Source organism: Delphinapterus leucas, chromosome 14 (assembly GCF_059928025.1).
Source record: "Delphinapterus leucas isolate spDelLeu-1000000601 "Yukka" chromosome 14, BTC_Dleu_Yukka2, whole genome shotgun sequence".
NCBI classification, from domain to species: domain Eukaryota; kingdom Metazoa; phylum Chordata; class Mammalia; order Artiodactyla; family Monodontidae; genus Delphinapterus; species Delphinapterus leucas.
This window is the reverse complement of record NC_143142.1, coordinates 62,296,891-62,320,385: the sequence shown is the minus strand read 5'-3', so window position 1 is coordinate 62,320,385 and position 23,495 is coordinate 62,296,891. Positions and strand designations below refer to the sequence as shown.

The 23,495-nt window shown below is 41.1% G+C and overlaps 1 protein-coding gene across 5 annotated transcripts in view; it reads right to left on the bottom strand.

Moving 5' to 3' along the window:
- Positions 1-1,355: 1,355 nt before the first annotated feature.
- HAUS1 (HAUS augmin like complex subunit 1) overlaps positions 1,356-23,495 on the bottom strand; it is a 34,398-nt gene continuing 12,258 nt past the window's right edge. For 2 of the 5 annotated variants that reach the window (XM_089895126.1, XM_089895125.1), the window contains 3 exons: positions 22,561-22,684; positions 22,100-22,165; positions 19,744-21,308 (listed from right to left, as the gene is read on the bottom strand). In XM_089895126.1, coding sequence (XP_089751252.1) covers positions 21,036-21,308; positions 22,100-22,165; positions 22,561-22,684 — 463 coding nt within the window. In that variant the 3' untranslated portion in view covers positions 19,744-21,035. The other 3 variants (XR_016387632.1, XM_022561806.3, XM_089895128.1) reach the window with 3 other exon arrangements.

Here is a 23,495-nt window from a genome sequence, read left to right as displayed (position 1 = left end):
TTTTAACTTAATTATCTCTTTTTCTTTTTTTTTTTTTTTAACTTAATTATCTCTTTAAAGGTCCTATTTCCAAATACAGTCACATTCTGAAGTCCTGGGAGTTAGAGCTTCAACATATGGATTTGGGGGGAACACAATTCAGCCCATAACAGGTACACAGCTGGTTTTAGCAGAGCATGCTCAGGTCCTTCCCTCAAACTTTGCTGTCAGATGTCTTTCTTCCGAAGAGCGACACCGGGACTGTGGCTCAAATGAAGCCCCCTCCATATGGACGCATCGGAGTGAGGAACAGAGTTCCAGGTCACACCCCACATCCCTCTGTGGGTACTCACATTATTATTGTTTTCTGAAATAAAGGACTACATCACATCTATGTAGAAACCAAACTTTTCATAACACTTTCACATCAAAAACAAAGCATAAAACAAAGGTAGGAGTTTTCAGAAATCATCTAACCATACTCCCTCCTTTTACAGATGAAAGAACCCAGGCCTGGTTGGAGTCCAGCCAAGAGCCACACAATTAATTCATGGTCACCTGTCTTCCAGCACTGTCACATGCCATAAGTTCACTTGACTTTAAGGTCCCCAACACAAAACTTTCTTCCCTCTTTATATCCGCTTCTCTGCGGCACCTATCCTAAGGATCAGCACAACTGTTTGAAGAGGGAATTGAAGTAAAAGAGATTCTGAGTCGCTAACTGCTCTGAATGGACTCAAGTCACTTGGCCTAAGAAGTGTGTTTACATTTGCATTGCCCAGTCCTCAGCCTGGGTCCAATCTGGTAAGTACTGAATTCACGTTAGCTGCATGCATGCATGAATGGCTGAAGAGCCAGAAGACTGGAGACAGGAAATGTCGCTTTTTCAGAAGTGGGTGAAGAGAGATTCTTCAAACAATAGAGCCCTGGACTTGGCATTGACCTGAGGTCTCTACTGGGCTTGTACTCTGGCACCTCTCCCCATTCTGCAAGGATCTTTCAAGGTCATCTTGGGTTCTTTCCTCTCCTCCAGCCCTATATCAAATTTGTTTCCAAGTTCTCTCATATCTCCTTCTTTTCCATCTCTGTTGCCATATCCTGGCCTAGGCCCTTATCGTATCACGCTGGTCTGGACTCACGTGTCTGGGCAGGGTTGAGCACGGAGGCCTGCGAGGCAGCTAGGAGGCTATCTCAGCAGATCAGGCTGCAGTGGACGCTTGTTTTGTGTTCCCTCCCTCTCCTCGGCCTGTGTCTTCCTCCTTATCGTTTCCCCTCATATGTACCCCCTGCGTCCTCCTTCCAACCAGCTCCCCACTCCTCACCCTTTCAGGCTTCCTCCACCTCCTCACTCGTGCCCACCCTTCCCCCAACCCCTACTTCAGGTTTCAATTAACTAGATGTCCATAGAAAGATTCCAGGAAATTTATTCTCCCTAAAATAGAAGTGACCCATAACAAGGCTTAATGAGGTCATCCCCCAAGGAATTTAATAAGGGACCATCGCTTCAGCCAGTGAAATGAGAGTGTCAGCTGTGTCTGAGTGAGTCTTTGCAGGAGGGAAGGCTGCTCTACCCCTGGGGCACATTGGTAGTCTGGGGCCCCTGTGACAGGAGGCAGGAGTGTAGAAAGCAGGGACACATGGCCAGTGGGCTCAGTGGGAAAACACAGAAGTAAAAGCTTACCCTCTTCAGAGGTTTGCCAAGAACTCACAGGAAACCTGACGCCCTCCCTGACTCAGCTCCCTGCGAGTTCCCCGTCCTGAGACCACCAGCCCAAGAGCTTTAGGTGTCTTGAGATGAAGATTGCTGGGAATGGACTTTTGCCCTTACTAAACTGATAGAGATGGGGCAGTGTCCAGTGTGTTGGAGCTTCCCTTACAGAGCAGGGAAAAGACGATGTTTGTTTTTCCTGCTTTTGAAAGACGATTGCCTCTGCAGCCAGGAGTGGTGCCAGCTGTGGGCAGTGTCCAGCCTGGGAGGTGGGTCGCCAGGGACTCAGGGGGAGTCCTCAGCTGTCTGCATTTTCTCTGCCTGTGCATTGTTTTGGAACCCACAGCCCCCTGCCTCACATCTGCTCACCCACTAAAGGACCATTATCTCTTCTGCCCAAACCAAAGCACCCAGCATCTCAGAGAGTCTCCAAAAGCTACAGCCAGAAAGACTCCTAGATGTGACCTTAGTCTACCCATTTCCCCAGTTTGCAGATGAGCAGCTGGGGCTCATGGAGGTTAAGGACTGTCTCTGATGTGCTAGTTTTCTGTGTTGCATAACCAACAACCACGATCCAGTGGATGAAGACAACACACATTTACTAGCTCAGTTTCCATAGGTCAGGAGTCTGAGTTTGACTTAGCTGGGTCCTCTGCTTCAGAGTTTTGATATGTTGCAATCAAGGTATCAACTGGGCTGCCATCTCATCAGAGTCTCACGCGGGGAAAGATGTTTCCAAGCTCCCTCAGGCTATTGACAGACTTCCTCTGCCTGCTGCTGCAGAACTGAGGTCTTCTTTTTCTTGCTGGTAGTCAGCCAAGTGCTCTCAGCGACTAAAATCTGCCCACAGTTCTTCGCCAATGGCCTCTCCATAGGCCCTTTCACAGCATGGAAAGTTCTTCAAAGCCAACAAGTGAGAGAGTCTTGGCCCCAGGGAGGGCCCAGTCCCTCTTTTAAAGCTTTTACCTGATTAAGTCAGGCCCACTTAGGATCATTTCCTCTTTGATTAAATAAAAACCAACTGATTTGGGATCTTAATTACATCCTCAAAATCTCTTCACCTTTGTCATATTCTATTAGTTAGAAGCAAGTCACAGGTCCAGCCCACACTCAAAGGGCATGGATCTTACAGGGCAGGAATAAATGCAGGAGATGTGGAGCTTAGGTTCACCACATGACATGTCACATAGCTAGATAAAAGCAGAAATAAGATATAGAACCTAGGTTTCATACAGAAACAGGTTTCAGGGACCAGTTATGTTTCAGGATTCAGATTGTTCCAGATTTTAAAAAGACAATCAGCCACACCTTAGACTCACAACACCCGCGGTGCAGTCTGGGACAGGACTCCAATCAAACACTGTAGATTTCTGCAGTGAAACATGATTACTCACACCAAGTGGTACATGTAGACCAAAATTAGCTGCATGGTGGTTCAGATGCAGTTTTGCCACAAAATAAGTACAGGTCAGATTGGGTTTTGCCAAATGAATTATGAAAGACTTTTAGGTTTTTAGAGCTTTGGGGCTTCGGAAATTCCAGTAAGGGATTGTAGACATCTAATAACTAATACTCATTGAGTTCCTGCTCACACCAGATTTGGGCTAAGATTTGTGCATTCTCACAACCCTGTGGATGGAGAATATTTTTAAGATATTAACTATTTTCCTCCTTTTTCCTTCTTCTCATTCAAGTGGGCTCTGCACTCATTGACTTGGGGGTGTTACCAAATTGGTTGACTGGACCTGCTCTGGGGTCCCAGCCCAGGCTGAGACCCCTTGTCTCAACCAGGGAGGTTCTTTTTCCAATCGAATTTGTGCAGCCGATAACAAAACTGACGCTAAGACTGGAATAGCACAAGCTTTATTCAATGACCAAAGAATGGAGAGGCAGGAACCTAGTTCAGAAATCAACTTCTCAACCCAGTTAGGGCAGAGACACCAAATATACAGTATAGCAGGATCAAGTAAAAGGGAGGGATTTGGAAAGAGTGGGAGGAGTATTAATGAATTATCTGAGAATAAGGGTGTGATTTGGACCTGGTACTGATACAACTCTCCTTTTCAGCCCTGGTATGGGCTTTTCCAGTAGTCGTCATGGCAATTGTCAATTGTCACGGCGCCTGTGGGTGTGTCATTTAGTTGCTAATGCATTACGAAGAGCTATAGTTATTCCGCCATTTTGGGCCTAGTTTGTTCGAACTGTTTTTTTCTCTTCAAAGCTTTTTCCTAAAACTTAGATAAGAGCAATTGGTTTCTATTTGAGGGAGGGGCAGGGCTATGATTCTGGGGCAACAGCCTTGCTAACAGGGGGAGGTTGGGTGGGGAAGCAGCCTGAGAGTCTCTCCTGCTTCTCTGTTCCCAAAGCTGCTCCAGCCCCAGATGGGGAGGGGATGTGGGGCTTTGATAAACCACTTTGGACACAAGCAAAAACCAAAATAAGACAAATCAATACACTGGAAATAGATGCCTCACCCTAGGCTACAGAGAGAACAGAGAAGAGTTGGAGCTCCTGGAAGCACAGCTATGCTGGCAGGACCCCAAGGGTAAGGGCTCATGCTGCCCCTGGAGAAGCTGGGGGCCTGGGTGCTCTGTGTGCTTCTCCGGGGGGCGTGGTGGGGGACTCCTGACTGGACTCTGTTTGGCTCCGGCTGTCCTTACTGCTCTCTCATAATGTTGTGCAAGCGAGGCCTTGCTTTGTAGCCAGAACGTCTGCTTTTCTCCTGCCCGATACAGACCGGGCAGATGAATAGATAGTGCTTAGTAAATGCTCACTCTTCAGGGAGGACTTGAAAGGTGATGGGGGTGGGAGGTGCTCTAGGCCTCTCCCTCCAGGAGTTCCTGTGCAGTTAACTTCCTCTGACGTGTTTGGTTTGGGAGACCCTCTGATCTACTTCATTACAACCTGGGTCAGGTTTCATTACATCATCCTCCACTCAAGGCGCCAGGGCCTCATGACGAATTGGTGCAATCTGCAGGCCTGAAGTGGGATAGTGCTGTGCTGTGTCCCCGTTGGAGTAAATCCCACCATGTGATTTTTGACTCTGGCCCCAGAACCCCAGGGCTAGCCTTTCAAGGAATGGGTTTGTCCGTTTTCTTCGCCTTTGAACGTATTTTTAAAATATGACTGCCCCCTGGTGGCCAAAATTATATATGTAAATACCCAATGTCCTTCAAACACAATCCAGACAAGGGATTCCTGTCACAGGAAGGAGAGAATTGCTGATCCGGTTACTGAGTTTGTTTGGGATTAGGGTAGGAGAGCAGAAGGGGACAACTTTTTCTGTGCTTGCTGGCACAAAAACCAGATCAGGCAGTTAATTGGATCTGGATCGTTTCGGCTATAAACTTCATGAGGGCTGGGAACCACTTCTGTTTGAGTTCAGTGTTTCATCCTAGTGTCTAGCAAAGTGTCTGGCACACAGTAAGTGCTCAGAAACATACTGAATGAATGGATGAACTGCAGACCTGCCTCAAACGGAGCAACCACAACCTCACTCATTTTTACCTTATTTCACTGCCTCTTCATAGATGCTGAAAAAGCATTTGAAAAAATTCACCATCTATTATTTATTTTTTAAAAACTCAATAATTTCAGAATAGAGGGACTTCCTTGACATGTTAATAAATAAATCTGAACCCAGGCTTAAAGGTAAAGCCCCTTTAGTAGAAGAATCTCCACTCAACTCAGCAACACAGCAAAGCTGTTCCTTTTAGCAGGTTGTATTTTCCAAAGACAACCACAGTGATATCTTCCATCCCACATGCTCCTCTTAGAATGTAATCCTGACAATCCACCCACTGGCTAGGGAGTCTATGTCCCTTTCTCTTGACTCTGTGGGTGGACTTTGATACAGTAATGATGGAAGTGAGGCTTTGTGACATTCAAAGTTGATCATAAGAATGCTATTACACTTCTGCTTGCTCTGTTAAAATGTTCACTCTTTTTTTTTTTTGGCTGCGTTGGGTCTTCATTGCTGCACATGGGCTTTCTCTAGCTGTGGTAGCGGGGGCTACTCTTCGTTACGGTGCGCGGGCTTCTCATTGCGGTGGCTTCTCTTGCTGTGGAGCACAGGCTGTAGGCACGCGGGCTTCAGTGGTTGTGGCTCGCAGGCTCTAGAGCTCAGGCTTAGTTGCTCCACAGCATGTGGGATCTTCCCAGACCAGGGATCGAACCCGTGTCCCCTGCATTGGCAGGCGGATTCCCAACCACTGCACCACCAGGGAAGCCCAAAATGTTCTCTTAAAAGCCAGCTATCATATTAGAAAGAAGCCCAAACCAGCCATCATGAAGAGACCACACAGAGAGGTCATGTGTAAGTGTTTTAGCCAGAGGCTGACAGCTTGAGACCCAGCCCAAAGCCAGCAAAAACTGCCAGGCCAGTGACTGAAGACACCTCTGGTGATTCTGCCCCTCAGCTCTTTAACCATCCCCAGCCTTTAAATCTGCCCAACTTGAGGCTCCACATAGTAAGGAGCAAAGATGAAAAATGCTCACGGTGCCTCGCCCAGATTTCTCACCCACAGAATCCATGATTGTTTTATGCCATTTGGGAGAGTTCATTACACATTAACAATTACTAAAACTTTTGCTGTTACTACCGTTAGCACGTTGGTATGATAGTACTGCCTGAGAAAAAAATTAGAAGAACCAAAATTGATAAGGAGGAAGTAAATTTATCATTATTTGCATGTGAAATAATTACATATCTGGAAAAGCCAAGAGATTCAACTGAAAAAGTATTAGAACAATGAGAGAATTCAATAAGGGACTAGGTTCAAAACTTGATTTCTTTCTTTTTTTTTTTTTTTTGGCCTCACCACACGGCATGCAGAACTTCCCCAGCCAGGCACTGAACCCATGCCCCCTGCAGTGGAAGGCTGGAGTCTTAACCACTGGACAACCAGGGAAGTCCAAAACCTAATTTCTTTCTACTTTTACTTGCATAAATGACCAAAGTTGGCTACTCACAATTGGAATTGGCTACTTCCATTGGCTACTCACAATTGGAATTTTAATTTAGAGACATTATCAGTGGAGAATACACACTGGTTGCCAGTTTAGCAAATAAAACAAAATACAAGACACCCCGTTAACTTTGAATATCAGCTAAACAACAAAGAAAGTTTTAGCATAACTGTGCCTCATGGGTCCTATTTGTTAGAATGAAGTCACTAAGCTCAGCCCACACTCAAAGGGAGGGGTGTAGACAACACAGAGGATCCCAGAAGGCAGGGGTCGTTGGGGACATCCAGAGGCCGCTGTCATACTCTCATTCATAAATTTTCCTAAGAAATCCATTTTATTCCAAATAGACACTGTTGCTCAGAGAGCAAGCCTGGGTACCTCCCCTCCAGAATTTCTTCCCTGGGCAATGATTTTATTAGATGAACCAAGGGCTTAGAGGTTTTCCCACTAGGTTTTCATCTAGCCAGTGTTGAAGTGAATGGGTGTGTTATCACTGGCGTCCTATGTGAATAATAAAATGGAAGATGAAAGATGAATTACAGTGTTTGCACTTTATATGTTCAAAGTGTTGCTGAGGTCTGTAAGTTATAAATATATGTACTGATGGATGTATTACCTCACAGCCCAATTGATATCAGGATTGTGAGATGATGTTTGCTTCCTATAAAAGGATTTGAACTGAGGTGGTAAATGTGACTGATGTGTTCAAGAAAAGACAAGATGGAGAGCTTCACCAGAGAACTGGAAGTTACATGTTTTTTAAAAAGAACAAAATGGAAATTATAAACTGAAAAATACAATAACTGAACTTAATGAAATAGATGTGTCTAACAGCAGATTAAGAACAAGACTAGTAATATGTAAGATCGGTTAGTAAAAATATCCATACTGAAGGAGAGAAAAAAGATGGAAAAAAATTGAAAGAAAAAAAAGAATGGAAAATACAGAAAAGCATGTAAGATATATGAGCTACAGTGAGACAGTCTAACATCTAGGTAATTGGGAGTACCAGAAAGGGGAGAGAAAATGAAGCAGAAGCAGTACTTGAAGACACAATGGCTGAATTTTCCCAAATAGATGAAAAATATTAAGCCACTAGTACAAGAAGTTCTATGATCCTTAATTAAGAGAAGTTCAAAGAAAAACACACTTAGAACATCATAGGATTGCTGAGAACCAAAAGCAGTCACAGAAAAAATACACACATTACTTTCAAATGAACCATGTTAACACAGGTGACTTCTTAGCAGAAATGTGTGTATAGACTCAGGGGGTCCCCCATGATCCTTGCCTCCTGGTGTTCACATCCTTGTCTCATCCACCCTTGAGCATGGGCAGGGCCTGTGACTTGCTTCTAACCAACAGAATAAGGCAAAGGTGACAAGATGTACATGATTACGTGTGTGAGGACATTATGTTAACTATGAGGTTGCATGATTATATTACATTAGATCATGGTGCCCCTCTTACTGAGGTCTTATCACCCTTGCTGGCTTTGAGAAGTAAGTGGCCATGTTGGGGAATCTCATTTGGCAAGGGACTTCGGGTGGCCTCAGCTAGTAGCTAGCAAGAAACTGCTGCCTGTATGCCTACAACCTCAAGAGCTGAATTCGGCTAACAGACTAAATGAGCAGAGAAGTGGATCCTTTTCCTAGTCAAGCCCCAGAAGAGAACCAGTCCTGACCAACATCTTAATTGTAGCGCTGTCGAGGACCCAAATAAGCTGTGTCCAGATGCCTGACCCCCAGAAACTATGAGATAATAAATGTTTTTTGTTTTAAGATGCTAAGTTAGCTGTAATATTGTTACACAGCAATAGAAAACTAATACATGATGGAAGTAAGGAAATACTTGAATTATATATTTAAAGAGTTAAGGGACTTCCCTGGTGGTCCAGTGGTTAAGAATCTGCCTTCCAATGCAGGGGATGAGGGTTCGATCTCTGGTTGGGGAACTAAGATCCCACATGCCTCGGGGCAACGAAGCGGCTTAGTGAGCTAACTACAGAGCCCACGCGCCCTGGAGCCTGTGTGCTACAGCTAGAGAGAAACCCGTGTGCCACAACAAAGAGCCCATGCGCCGCAACGAAAGATCCCTCGATGCAGCCAAAAATAAATAAATATTTTTAAAAAAACAAACAAAAAATAAAGTGTTAAAAGAAAATAACTGCCAACCTATAACTATAAACCCAGTGAAAACAGGTTTTAAAATGAAGGTGAAAAGCACTAATGAAAAGAGAAAGATTGATAAATTGGATATTAACATTAATTCTGTTCATCAAAAGCTGCTATTAAACGAGTAAAGCGACAAGTCCCAGAATGAGAGGAGATATTTGCAATACTTATAGCTGATTAAAAAACTCATATCCAGAAGATATAAATAACTCTTACATACCAATAAGAAAAAGGCAAACAGCCTAACAGAAAAATGGGCAAAAGACTAAACAGGCAATTCACAAAATAAAGTACCCAAATAGCCAACAAGCACGTGAAAACGTTCCACCCTCATTAGTCACCAAGAAATTGCAAATTAACACTACAAGGGGGATAATACCACCCAAAAAATGGTTTAAATTTTTTTAATGATAATACCAAGGATTTATGAAGATGTGGAACAACTGGAACTCACACACAGCTGGTGAGAATGCAAATTAATACACTCATTTTGGGATTGTTTTCGCGGTATTTTCTAAATTTGAACATATTCTTCACATGTTCAAGGTGTATTCTTCACATACATGCAAACATATGTGCACCAAAAGACATGTATGAGAACATACATAGCAACTTTATTCATAATAACCCCAAATGGAAGCAACACAAACGTCCATCCACAGTAGAATGGATCAATAAAACAATGAAGTATTCTAAAGTAGGGCACGGATAATTCTTTTGGACCAGATAATTCTTTGTTGTGAAGACTGTAGTATATTTAACAGCACCCCTGGCCTTTGCCCACTAGATGACAGTAGCACTCTCCTAGTTGTGACAACCAAAAATGTCTACAACTATTGCCAAATGTCTCCTGGGGGGATTATTACCACCCCCCCGATTGAGAATCACTGCTCTAAAGCAATCAAAATAGGCAAACTTCTGCAATATGCGACATTGTAGACAAAGGTCAAATATATAATGTGTGAAAACAGCTAGACACAAGAGTACATGCGGTATGATTTCACTTAAAGTTCTAAGACAGAGTGAATTAATCTGCCTGACAGAAGTTGGGATTTTCATTACCTTTGTGAGAGTAATGACTGGAACGGGGCATATGGAAGTGGCCCCTTGGTGATATTCTATACACAACCTAATCTGGGTGATGTGCACATGAGTGTGTTCACCTTGTGAAAATTCATCAAGCTATATACCCTTATGATTTTGCTATATGTACTCTGCTTCGAAAAAAGTTACTTAGGGTTTCCCTGGTGGCGCAGAGGTTAAGAATCTGCCTGCCAATGCAGGGAACACGGGTTCGAGCCCTGGTCCGGGAAGATCCCGCATGCCGCGGATCAACTAAGCCCGTGCGTCACAACTACTGAGCCTGCGATCTAGAGCCCGTGAGCCTCAACTACTGAAGCCTGCACGCCTAGAGCCCGTACTCCACAACAAGAGAAGCCACCTCAATGAGAAGCCCGCGCACTACAACGAAGAGTAGCCCCCACTCGCTGAAACTAGAGAAAGCCTGCGCGCAGCAACAAAGACCCAACTCAGCGAAAAATAAATAAATTAATTAACTCTAAAAACTAGTTGCTTAAGAATAATACATATTTGTAAACCTAGAGTTGAAGAGAGAAATTATTCTTTAAAAGAGTTACTTTACTTACATACTTATTTATTTTTAGGTCACATGTAATGCCCAAATTTATTGTTCACCCAGTATTCTAGATTATATCGCACCAAAAACTTTGAATTAAATTTACATGAGTTTGTATCTACTATTATCTATGGTCTATACCTTTCATTAATGATGTTTTCACATTTACAAAATTCCAAACTTACGTGCTTTTTTTCTTATAATCTCCCCTCTAATAATTTCATCATTACTAATCATCCACAGTTCTGTGACTTGCTTACTCATCCATTTCACATTTATCTCTAAAAGATTTACTTTAAAAATACAAACAGGGGCTTCCCTGGTGGCACAGTGGTTAAGAATCCACCCGCCAATACAAGGGACATGGGTTTGAGGCCTGGTCCGGGAAGATCCCACATGCTGTAGAGCAACTAAGCCCGTGCACCACAACTACTGAGCCTGTACTCTAGAGCCTGCGAGCCACAAATACTGAGCCTGCGTGCCACAACTACTGAGCCCACAAATACTGAAGCCCACATGCCTAGAGCCCGTGCTCCACAACAAGAGAAGCCACAGCAATGAGAAACCCACGCACCGCAACGAAGACCCAATGCAGCCATAAATACATACATACATACATACATACATACAAACAGAAGGGAGCTCAATGTCTCAAATTGGAAGAGAAAGAATAATTGAGCTTTGTTAGAACAAAAAATGGCAGAAAGAGAAGTGACAAAGCTGAATAAAAAGAAAGGAAATCTTATTTCCACAAAGAAGAGAATGGAAGCTAAAAGAAAATTCAACCCAGGACTGGTAGGTAAAAGAATTTTGTCTGTAATTAGGGTGGGGAACTAGAAGTCCCTACTTGTTAATCCTCATTCTCACTCTTTCTTAACTAATAGAAACCCAAATTTATTCTGTGCAACAATGTGCCCATAAAAATACTACATTTTTCAGCCCCCTACCCTTTGCAGGTAGGATTGTCCAAAGTGATGTAGACATGAAAGTTGGTGCTACAGCAGCCATCATATGACTGTGAGGTGACCTTGAGGATAGAAACCAGTGCTAAAACCATGTGAACCACAAAGAAGGAGCCGATTTCCCTGATGACTAGAGAAGTCCCCATCTCTACCTTGAACTGCCTGCTTCTGGCATTTTACAAGAAAGAGACAAGCATTTCTTTGCATTTTTTGTTATATGCAGCTAAATGCAATTCAAAACCGACACAATGACTCAGAGGGACCTGCTGGCCAATAGAGAGCATTTGGTACTACAGTATAAACTTGTGCTAATGATCCTTGGCAGCATTAGAGCAGTGGCCCCTAACAAAGGAACAGGGGATGGGACAGGGGCAACAAAGTTATCAAAAGGGCCCAGAATCTATACATACACACAGAAAAACCTTCAGGCTGAATATATACCATATCTCACACACATATATGACAACTATTTTTCAAATATCTAGGGCTGCTGTTTGATGAATAAGTTCAAATTGATATAAAGTCTTAATTTCTGAATAATATTAGCTTTTTGTTATTGTATACTTTCTCAATCATTGGTTACTAATTTTACAACCCTAAAGGGGGAGGGAATATCTGATAATTTTTGATGTTTATAAAGTATTTTGAATTGGAGCTATCTGAAAGTCATAAAGTATAATATATCTGTACGTTGAAATACTACAGTGTTACAAAGAATATAAAAATATGTGGGGACTTCCCTCGTGGTCCAGTGGCTAAGACTCTGTGCTCCCAATGCTGGGGGCCCGGGTTCAATCCCTGGCCAGGGAATTAGATCCTACATGCTGCAACTAAGAGTTTGCATGCCACAAATAAATATCCCACATGCCCCAACTAAGACCCGACGCAGCCAAATAAATAAATAAATATTTAAAAAATATATATGTGTACATGTTGGATTTGCATAGATAAGTCTAGAATGATTCACTCTAATGATAGTAGAGAATAAGTGGTCAGTTACTCTTGGGAAGTAGAATTGGGGCTAGGAGTAGGAAGGAGCTTAGACTTCAAATTTTATATACTTTTGAATTGTTGGAATTATTTGTAATAAACAGATATTACTTTTGTGGTTACAAGTAGTTTGGAGTTTTTTGTTATTTTCTTAAGGAAATTTTTTTTTCTAACATTTGAGGAGCTTGGGCATCCCCAGTCTACATTTCTAAAGTAGTTAAAAGCTAAGCAGGGAGGGCTTCGCTGGTGGCGCAGTGGTTAAGAATCTGCCTGCCATTGCCAATGCCAATGCAACATGGGTTCGAGCCCTGGTCCGGGAAGATCCCACATGCTGTGGAGCAACTAAGCCCGTGCACCACAACTACTGAGCCTGCGTGCCACAACTACTGAAACCCGTGTACCCAATGAAGAATAGCCCCTGCTTGATGCAACTAAAGAAAATCTGCGTGCAGCAATGAATAAATTAATTTTTTTAAAAAAGCTAAGCAAGGATATTGAGACTTATTACAGTTTAGCCAAAAGTAGGTGATACAGAAGAAAGATCTTTGGGTTGGGAAATAAGCAATCTGGGTTCCCATCCCAACTTGGTCAGTGACTGGGTGTGACAACTGGGCAGTCATTTTATTTCTTTGGGCCTCAATATCCTTGTCTGTAAGACTAAAATTTGGACTGAACAATCACTTCCAGTCTGATATTCTGTAAATGTATAAGCTGTCTCTCTGAGATTGAGGGGAAATTCTTATTTATCTTTGTGGCCTCAGTACCCAACACATAGTATTTAATAAAATTTGTTAATAAATAAGTGAAAGAACAAATAACAGGGCAGGTAGGGCGACTATTATATCCATTCGATACCTAAGTTTACATGATGTCTTTAAGGTCACATTGCTAGGTAGTATAAGAGCCAGGTTTTATGCTCAGTGTCTGAACATGCTGTGGAAAATACAGCAATTCTCCCTCCCAACGCAGTGGAGGCAGGCTGTCAGCCCACAACTGTTGCTGCAGAACTGAAAGAAAACTGTAAATATGAGATCTGAGCACTGTAAGATAAACCTGAAAACATAAACCTGCACAGTGTGAGAGGAAGCTGTGCTAATAAGAGGACATCCATGCATCATAGTACTAAATAAAGCTGGCAGAGCAGCCTTTTTGAGTGGTGTGTCATCAAAGCCCGGGCATCAGCTGTCCTGGAACAGGGTCAGAGCCAGACTATGGTGAGCCAGCTGTCACGTGCTCCTGTGATAACTCACAAGTAAAAGTTCCCCTGGCAACCAAACAGGCTCCAAGGACATCCACACACAATCCTCAGTCTTCTCTTAAAATAGCTTCAGACACATTTGATGAGGAGCATCTTTTCATTCAAGCTGCACTTCTTACTCAATATTCAGTTCCACATGCTTCCCAAGGAGCAGAAGCTGTAATAGCTAATCCCATTCTGCTGGTAACTCAAGCCCCTGCCAAGGTCATGAGTTCTTTTTTTTTTTCTTTTTCTTTGCTGTACGCGCGTCTCTCACTGTTGTGGCCTCTCCCGTTGCGGAGCACAGGCTCCGGACGTGCAGGCTCTGCGGGCCATGGCTCACGGGCCCAGTCGCTCCTCTGCATGTGGGATCTTCCCGGACCGGGGCACGAACCCGTGTCCCCTCCATCGGCAGGTGGACTCTCAACCACTGCGCCACCAGGGAAGCCCAATGAGTTTTTAATTTAGTATAGATAAAGGCAAATCTATTGACAGTACAGCACCTCCCCCTCCCTCGCCCACAGGGCAGAACTTTGGGCAAAGGATAGTGACTCTGCAGGGCTTGGACCTATATATGCAATAGTCTCTAGGTATGTGCCACCCTGACTGGACTCGCTCAGACAGCTGAATTGGAGTGGGGGGAGTTTCATAGACCTAGAAATGCGGGTCTAATGAAACAGTAAAGGCAAAATGGTCAGAATCAGATATGAAAAACTGGATTAAGACAGACACAACTACATACAATGTATGATCTTGGATTGGAAAAACAATTGTTATGAAGCACATTGAGACAATTAGAGGAATTTGAGTATGGACTATATATTAGATAATACAATTTTATCAATGTTAAATTTCCTAAATTTGATCATTTTGCTGTGATTATCCAAGAGTGTCTTTGTTCATTGGAATAAATGCAGAAGTATGTAGGGGTAGGGGTGTGGTTCTCATAGACAAACATGCAGTCAGAACTAGAGACAAAAGAACAGAGGTCCCTTTCACACACACACACCCATACATATGGGTATATTTGATATTTCCAAGAAATATGCAGGTTAGAGACCTAGAAATGGAATTAGAGCAAGAAGGTTTAATTAGGGGCTGCTTTAGATGCTTGCTTGCCCACACCTCACATCCCTCCTGGCACATCTACAAATGGGCGGACTGTCAGCCTGAGCCATGCCCCTGACTCCTCCATGACCTAGTCTATTTCTCTTTGCCCTCTGTATCCAGGTTTCCTGGCTTCCTAGACCAGCTCTTTTTTAAAACCCCCAATCCTACTGGAACAAGTAACCAAAGGGGATTCACTTCAGATAATGGAAATAGAGGATATAAACAACAATGCTATATCTATACACTTAAAAATTTAGACGAGTGACTTCCCTAGTGGTCCAGTGGTTAAGACTCTAATGCAGGGGATGCGGGTTTGATCCCTGTTCGGGGAACTAAGATCCCACATTCTCTGTGGTGCGGCCAAAAAAAAAAAAAAAAAATGTAGATGACGCGGCAGATTTCTAGTTTATTTTTTTTACAGAACCAACTCTTCGCTTTGTTGATCCTCTCTATTGTATTTCTTTTGTTTTATTAATTTTTGCTCATATCTTCATTATTTCCTGCTAGTTTCTTTGGGTTTATTTTGCTCTTATTTTCCTACCTTTCTGGCATGGATGCTCACTTTACTAACTCCATTTGTGAATAAAAATGGTTTTACTTCTTCCTTTTTAATCTGTATACCTTCTCTTCAGCAGCTTTATTGAGATATAATTCACTTACCCTACAATTCACCCACTTAAAGTGTATATAGAACTTCCCTGGTGGCACAGTGGTTAAGAATCCGCCTGCCAATGCAGGGGACACGGGTTCGAGCCCTGGTCTGGGAAGATCCCACATGCCACGGAGCAACTAAGCCTGTATGCCACAACTACTGAAGCCTGCGTACCCTAGAGCCTGCGTGCCGCAACTACTGAAGCCCATGCACCCTAGAGCCCGTGAGCCACAACTACTGAGCCCGTGTGCTGCAACTACTGAAGCCCACGCGCCTAGAGCCCGTGCTCCACAAGAGAAGCCACTGCAATAAGAAACCCGTGCACTGCAACGAACAGTAGCCCCTGCTTGCTGCAACTAGAGAAAGTCCCCGCACAGCAACAAAGACCAAATGCAGCCAATAATAATAGCTATCTTTAAAAAAATTAAGTGTATATAATTCAATGGTTTTCAATGTATTCACAGACATTTGCAACCATTACTTCAAAAGGAACTCTGTACCCTTTAGCTATTACCTCCTATCCCTCATCCTTCAGTCATCAATTTGCTTTCTATCTCTATATATTTCAGGACATTTCATATGAATGGAATCCTACAATATGTGATTTTTTGTGACTGGCTTCTTTCCCTTAGCATATGGTTTCAAGTTTCATCCATGTTGTATCATGTCTGGGTACTTCATTCCTTTTTATGACTAAATAATATTCCATTGTATGGCTATACCACATTGTTTGCCCATTGATGGGCATTCGCATTGTTATGAATAATGCTGCTGCAAACATTCATGCATAAATTTTTGTATGTACATGTGTTTTCACTTCTCTTGGGAATACAGCTGGGAGTTGAGTTGCTGGGTCAGAAGGTAACTCGATATTTAGTAATTTGAGACCCTTCCAAACTGTTTTCCGAAATGACTGTACCATATTACCATCCTACCATTAGTGTATGAGGGTTCCAATTTGTCCACATCCTCACCAACACTTGTCATTATGTCTCTTTTATTCTATCCATCTTAGTGGGTATGAGATGGTGTCTCACTGAGTTTTTGATTTTTATTTCCCTGATAATTAATGTCAAGCATCTCTTCATGTGCTAATTAAGCATTCATATATATCTAGACTGGAGAAATGTCTATTCAAATCCCTTACCCATTTTTAATTGGGTTATTTGTCTTTTATTATTGAGTTGTGAGTTTTTATAGATTCTGGTACAAGTCCCTTATCAGACATATGATTTGCAAATATTTCCCCACATTCTGTAGATTGCCTACTCACTTTCTTAATGGTGTCCTCTGAAACACAAACGTTTTCAATTTTCATAAAGTCCAATTTAACTATTTTTTTCTTTTGTTGGTTGCGCTTTTGGCTTCATATCTAAGAATCCTTTGTCATATCCAAGATCGTGACCTGTCTCTAACTTTTCTTCTAAGAGTTTTATAGTTTGAGCTCATATTGAAGGTTTTGATTCATTTTTAGTTTCTATATACACTGTGAGCTAAGGGTCTAACCTTATTTTTTGCATTTGGACATCTAATTGTCCCAGCACCATAAGACTATTCTTTCCCCATTGGATGATTTTGGCTTCTTTATCACTATGAAATGTACAACTTTATTTCCTGTTCTAACATCTATTTTGACATTACTGTAAACTTTTAGTTACTATTTACATTGTATATATTTTCCACGATTTTACTTTTAATCTACCTGTATTTTTTTTTTTTTTTTTTTGTGGTACACGGGCCTCTCACTGTTGTGGCCTCTCCCGTTGCGGAGCACAGGCTCTGGACGCGCAGGCTCAGCTGCCATGACTCATGGGCCCAGCCGCTCCGCGGCATATGGGATCTTCCCGGACCGGGGCACGAAACCGTGTCCCCTGCATCGGCAGGCAGACTCTCAACCACTGCGCCACCAGGGAAGCCCAGTCTACCTGTATCTTTAAAGTGGGTTGCTTGGGGACAGCATTTAACTGTCTTGATATTTTTATTCAAGCTGACAATCTCTGCTTAATTGGAGTATTTAAATCATTTGCAGTTAATGCGATTATTGATATGGTTGTGTGTAAATCTACCATCTTGTTTTCTATTTGTCTCATCTTTTCCTTTTTTTTCATTTCCTGACTTCTTTTGGACTGAGCATTTTTTATGATTCCATGCTAACTCCACAATTGATGTATTAGCTATACCTCTTTGTTTTCATTTTATAGCTATTGTTGTAGGGCAGGAGTTGACAAATACAGTCTGTGAGCCAAATCTGGCTTGCCTCTGTCTTTGATTATTTATTTATTTATTTATTTAAGCTGTGCCGGGTCTTAGTTGCAGCATGTAGACTTCTTACTTGTGGCAAGCAGACTCTTAGTTGCGGCACGCATGCAGGATCTAGTTCGCCAACCAGGGATCAAACCCAGACCCCCTGCACTGGCAAGGAGCCTTACCTATTGGACCACCAGAGAAGTCCCTCTTTTTTGATTCTTATATTGTACATTTTTTGCTCTCCTTTTTCTTTGAACATAAGTTTCAAAAGCTATTTTATCAACTAGCTACTGCAGCTAACAACCAGCCCCAAACTTAAAATAAGCTTCAAACAACAATCATTTCTTATTTCTCATGATTCTAAGGGTTGACTCTGTTGGCTTCTAGCCTGCATCAGTGTGGTTGATCTCTGCAGTCTGCTAGTGGCTCAAGTGGGGCTGGACAGTATAAGAAGGACTCATTCACATATTTGGCAGTTGGCAGCCTGTCTGGTCTTGGGGTGGGAACAGGGCTCAGCTGGAATTACTTGTCTCAGCTCATCCTCCAATAGTCCAGGCTTCTTCACATGATAGTCTCAGAATTCTAGAGCAGTAAAAGAGGGCAAGATCCAATGCAAAACCAGTTTTGTTTTGTTTTTTATTTTATTTATTTGGCTGCATCGGGTCATAGTTGTGGTGCACAGGCTCTTTGTTGTGGTGTGTGGGTTCCTCTCTAGTTGTGGTGCACAGGCTTAATTGCCCTATGGCATGTGGGATCTTAGTTCCCCGACCAGGGTCCAAATCCGCATCCCCTAATTTGGAAGGTGGTTCTTAAACACTGGACTACCAGGGAAGTCCCACACAACCAGTTTTTAATCCTCTGTTTTTCTAATATTTGCTAGATATAGACTCCACCTCTCAACGGGAGAAGTAGCAAGGTCACAATACAAAGGGTGAGTGCACAGGCATGGGAAGAATTATGGTGGTTATTTCTACAGTCAACCTACCAAGTTACCTTACCAAAAGCACTGCAATTAAGTTAAAAGACAAACGACAAACTTGGAAAATATTTACAATTCAAATATAGCTAACACATCAGGAGCTGTCTTAAACTGTTAAGAAAAAGATCAAACCACCATACCTAAATGGCTAAAGGAAATGGACAGTCTCCAAAAAAGGAAATACAAATGTCTTTAGCCATATATTTGTGGAAAAGGAAAGGAGGGAAATTTTTAAGGTCAATTAGATAATCTTTAAAAAACTAATTGCTTCTTGATTCCATGGTACAAAATTTTTTGAAGTCCAAAAAGCTACATAGTGAAAAATCTCTCTTCTTCTCTACACTACACTTGTCATGGTTTGATTTTATTTATGAAAGATTTTGCCATACAGGAAGTTTTGGTATTTCAAAATTTTCAAACATTTCAATCGTTTTTTTAAGGCTCCTGGATTTGTCATAAGTTTCTGACTCTGTGATTATTTAAAAATCAAAACATTAAAACTCCTCCATGATTTCTTTTACTAACTTTTTAAAAAAATATTTAAATCTTTGATCCCTTGAAATTACCCTGATATAAGGAGTGAAGTACAGATCTAGCACCATGTGTTGAATTACCTATCTCTCTACTACTGATTTAAAAGGTCATCTTTTTCATAAACCAAATTCCTGCATATATTAACATTTGGAGGTAGGCAGGTAAGCTGATCGGGGGTGTGGGAGAAACATAACTGAAGCTGCAGAACCTTTCCCCTTCACTTAGCTGACCTAGTGAGCGACTGCAGGACAACAGTCACAGTTCACCTAAGAGAACTACTGAAGGACATTTAACCACCAACAGCATAGAAAACCAATGTTTTTTCATATGAAAACTGTATTTGAGCATAAAAATTTAATACACAATCAGAAACCACTATTCTATCAATAATGACATTATTATCTCATCTAAGAACACAGAAATTAAGGTGTAAGGAATGCCATGAGGAAATAATTCTTTAAAGTCCTATTCAGTTTACTTTGTTAAGATGAAATTTATCTGGCTCTGGTCACAGTTCCATCATGTTTACTTTCTTTGTAAGTTCAGCTTCAACAGTATCCTAAAGGAAGAAAGAAACAGCATAAATATTATAAATAAGGACATAAAGAAGGTGCTCTAACTTGTAATGTTATTTAAAATACGGGAAGCAAAAAGGAAAAACATTGAAACAGAAATTTTTTAAAATACCATTACAAAATATTAAATATTCTTTGAGATATTCCCCTTGCTTTTATATCTCCCCACTTCCCACACCCCAAAAGTTTTCAGACTCCTGATGCTATTAAACATTAAAAGGTGGGGGGGGACCTTTAGAGAGGTGAATGACTGCAGTGATACTTGAATAGATTTTTCTGACTTTTACTCCTTAAGCAACATGCTTCTGCAATGTCTCTCACATCACTCTTTTCCAATCTCATTGCCACTGTTCTCATTACTTCTCATCTGGCCTAAACAGGACAACTAGTTTCTGCAATTTTCCTTTTCCCTCCTCCAATCCACCCTATACACTGATTCCAGAAAAATCTTCTTAAACAACTGGCCTGATCAAAAAGCATAACCTTCATCACATTTTCTTTAGCTTAAAAAACAAGGTAACACAGAACAACTTTCAGTGGTCCCCTACAGCCTCCAAGAACAACCTTCTTTATATTTAAGGTCCTTCATCTCATAAACCAATTGACCTCCTTCAGCCCTATCTTCCACTGCATACTCCTAAGCAGCTGGACTGCTTCACTGGCCGAAGCTTGAAAAAGTCCTCCATTTTTCAGCTCTTATGCTTTTGTTAATTCCTTCTGCCTAGAATATTCTATGTCTCTCAACCCTCCTTTTCCATACAGGAAAATCTATACAAAATTTTAAAAGACCACTATGTATTTTTTATGAAAAAAAAGATACGTATATGCCAAAAAAGTATTAAAAGGTGCATGGTAATGATACACAGCAAGTCTGGGACTGTGGCTCACCTCTGAGTAGAAAGGAAAGAAGGAGGAGAAAGGGAGCTTTAGCTATGTCAGCATTTATTTTTTAAAAATCGGAAGGAAAAAATGGAACTACTTACTAATTCTCGCTTTGCTTCTTCAATTTTCACCTGAGCAAGAGATGGATTCTTTTAAAGGAAAATAGAATAAGGAAGGTTATGTTGCCTCAGCTAGGATGCAAGGGGAAAAAGAATGTAACAATCCTTTTCAAAAGGCAAAAAATGTTGTAGAAAGTATATCCAATGTACATACAATACTAAAATTCAGCACAGACTTTATTTACTTTTTTAAAAAATATTTATTTGGCTGCACCGGGTCTTAGTTGTGGCATGTGGGATCTTTAGTTGCAGAATGCGAACTCTTAGCTGAGGCTTGTGGGATCTAGTTCTCTGACCAGGGATTGAACCCGGGCCCCCTGCATTGGGAGCATGGAGTCTTAGCCACTGGACCACCAGGGAAGTCCCTCAGCACAGATTTTAAATCCTTAAACATGGACCCAGTATTTTCATGATCATTTAGTGCCCTTGGGGAAAGGTGGAAAAGAGGAACATTTTTTTTTGTTTGTTTCATAAAAATAATTACCGGCATTAAATCTAAATAGGACTCCAATTTTTTCTTCAAAGGTATAGTCTGTCGTTTTAGTTCTGCCAATTTCTGGGGGTGAAAAAAACACAGAGTAATAGAGATATTCACAATGCAACTAACCACTGTCTATTTCTGAAATAAAACATGACAAAGCATTAACATTAGGATAGTTTAAATAACGTTATCAAATAAAGAGCTTCAAAGATAAATGGATAACAAATGGAAACAATCCTTAGAAGATGCTATAATAGGAAAGTTATACTCCCATTTATTAAGAATAAGATTTAAGTATGCTGCCTAGGAATACAAAACAATGTAATTAAGAGGAATCAGAACATCAGGGAATAATTAAGAGTCTCAAATACATACTTATGAATTGCCAATTTTAAATTCCAAAAATCAAACTACAAAAAAATCTTAAGAAAAAAAAGTAGAACAAAACCTTTCATTTCTCCCTCTTCCCATGAAAGATAAAACCCTTACACAATCTAAAACCCCAGAATTGCATTCTACAGGAGTATGGGACCTGTGTTTTACTGAAAGAGAATAAAGAGGAGGACCTAGGTGGTTAGCACATAGTCCCTCGATACATTCATTCAATAAATAAATCAACAACATATAAATGACTCCAGCAAAGAGTTTCTAGCATATAGTAATAAATAAAGGAAACCAAACGAATGGAAGAAGATATATAGATAAACAAGTAATAAAGATATAAATACTGGTGAACATAAAGTACAGCGGTAAAGGAAAATAAATCAGGTCAATAGTGAATAAAGCTCTATAAAAAGAAACAAATGGAAAAGTAGATTGTGCACTAACATTTTAAAGAAAGTTAAATCGGGTTAAAGTAAGCGTACCTCTGAAAGTGCTACCAGTGACTGATGAGACAGAGAAGCATCCATTCCTCTGGCTGAAAGTTGCTCCTACAATTACAAAAAAAGGGAGTTCAGTTTAAAAAATTATTTTGCAAGTGACCCTCATGAAATATTTTCAATATATAACACAGTAAAGAGAAGCTATAAATCATATATGAAGGACTATACCTGCTCCTAAGCACTTTTATGTTGCATGAGAGTCATTTCAGACAGAGATTTGTGACAAGATGGGGGCAGTGCTTAAGAGCCTGAGCTTCCGGGCCTGGCAGCCTGCATTTGAATTGGGATCTGCTGTTAAGTAGCTGTGTAACCTTGGGCAAGTTACCCGCCTTCAACACAGTTCCCTGGTCGTAAAAAGGGAATAACAATACTGCCTATTTCTAAGGATGAAAGTTGAAAATAAGTCTGAAGCGAGCTAAATATATTCAGTCCTTCATACAAACCTCTGCAGCTCTAATTCCAGACCTGAACTCCTCTGACTTGGCTTTTAGGAAGTCCATGTTCTGAAGACGATTGTCAACTTTGGCCCTTTCTGTAGACAGATGCAACTCTGCCTTCTTGAGATCCCTTTAAAAAATGAAGTTGAGAACATTTTCTTCTCAGTGAAATTATTATAAAAAGGAAGCTCTACCACTTTTTCGATTCAACTCTGGATTAGTCAAGAGTATCAAGAGGAGATAACACACTTGCTGGATTTTCTACCATAAATTTTATATCCCAGACTGGCTACCAAGCACCCTTCTAGGTCATCTTTCCCTCCATGTTGCCATCTGGGATTTTCCTCAAGGAATACTAAATAATTTTAAGATTAATTTATGCCAATTATTCTTGGAGAAAGTAGATCTGCTGCTCAAAAAAGTGACTTAACAGATCCTAAAGTCAATTTGAATTATGGAGGTCCCAAAGGCCTCTCTCCTAAATGTGACATGACACAGTGCTTTGCATATACATAGTCAATATTTGTTGGATAAATTTACACACCAGTAAATTACTTGTGCATACACATACTCCTGATCCCCAGCATCTAATCTCTGGGGCTACAGGGACCTAAAGAAGGTCCAAAGCATTAAGAGGGATACCAGAGCTCTAGTAAGAAAGGGCAACAAAATATAACATGACTTTAAGTTGCACCATAGTTTATAAGTAAAAAAAAAAAATTCACATACATTTTGAAAATTATTAACAGGTTATTTGTAAAACAGAGAGAAAAAAGAAACTGTATAAAGTAAAAGGTAAAAATATGTACTCAACCACTCCTACCTTCACCCAAGTCATTTTCTACTTAAAAAAACATTTTATCTTCCCATTTCCTAATGTGTTGTTTTAAATCATAACTATGGCCCAAACTAATGTCCTGTTACTGCCTTTATAATAAAAA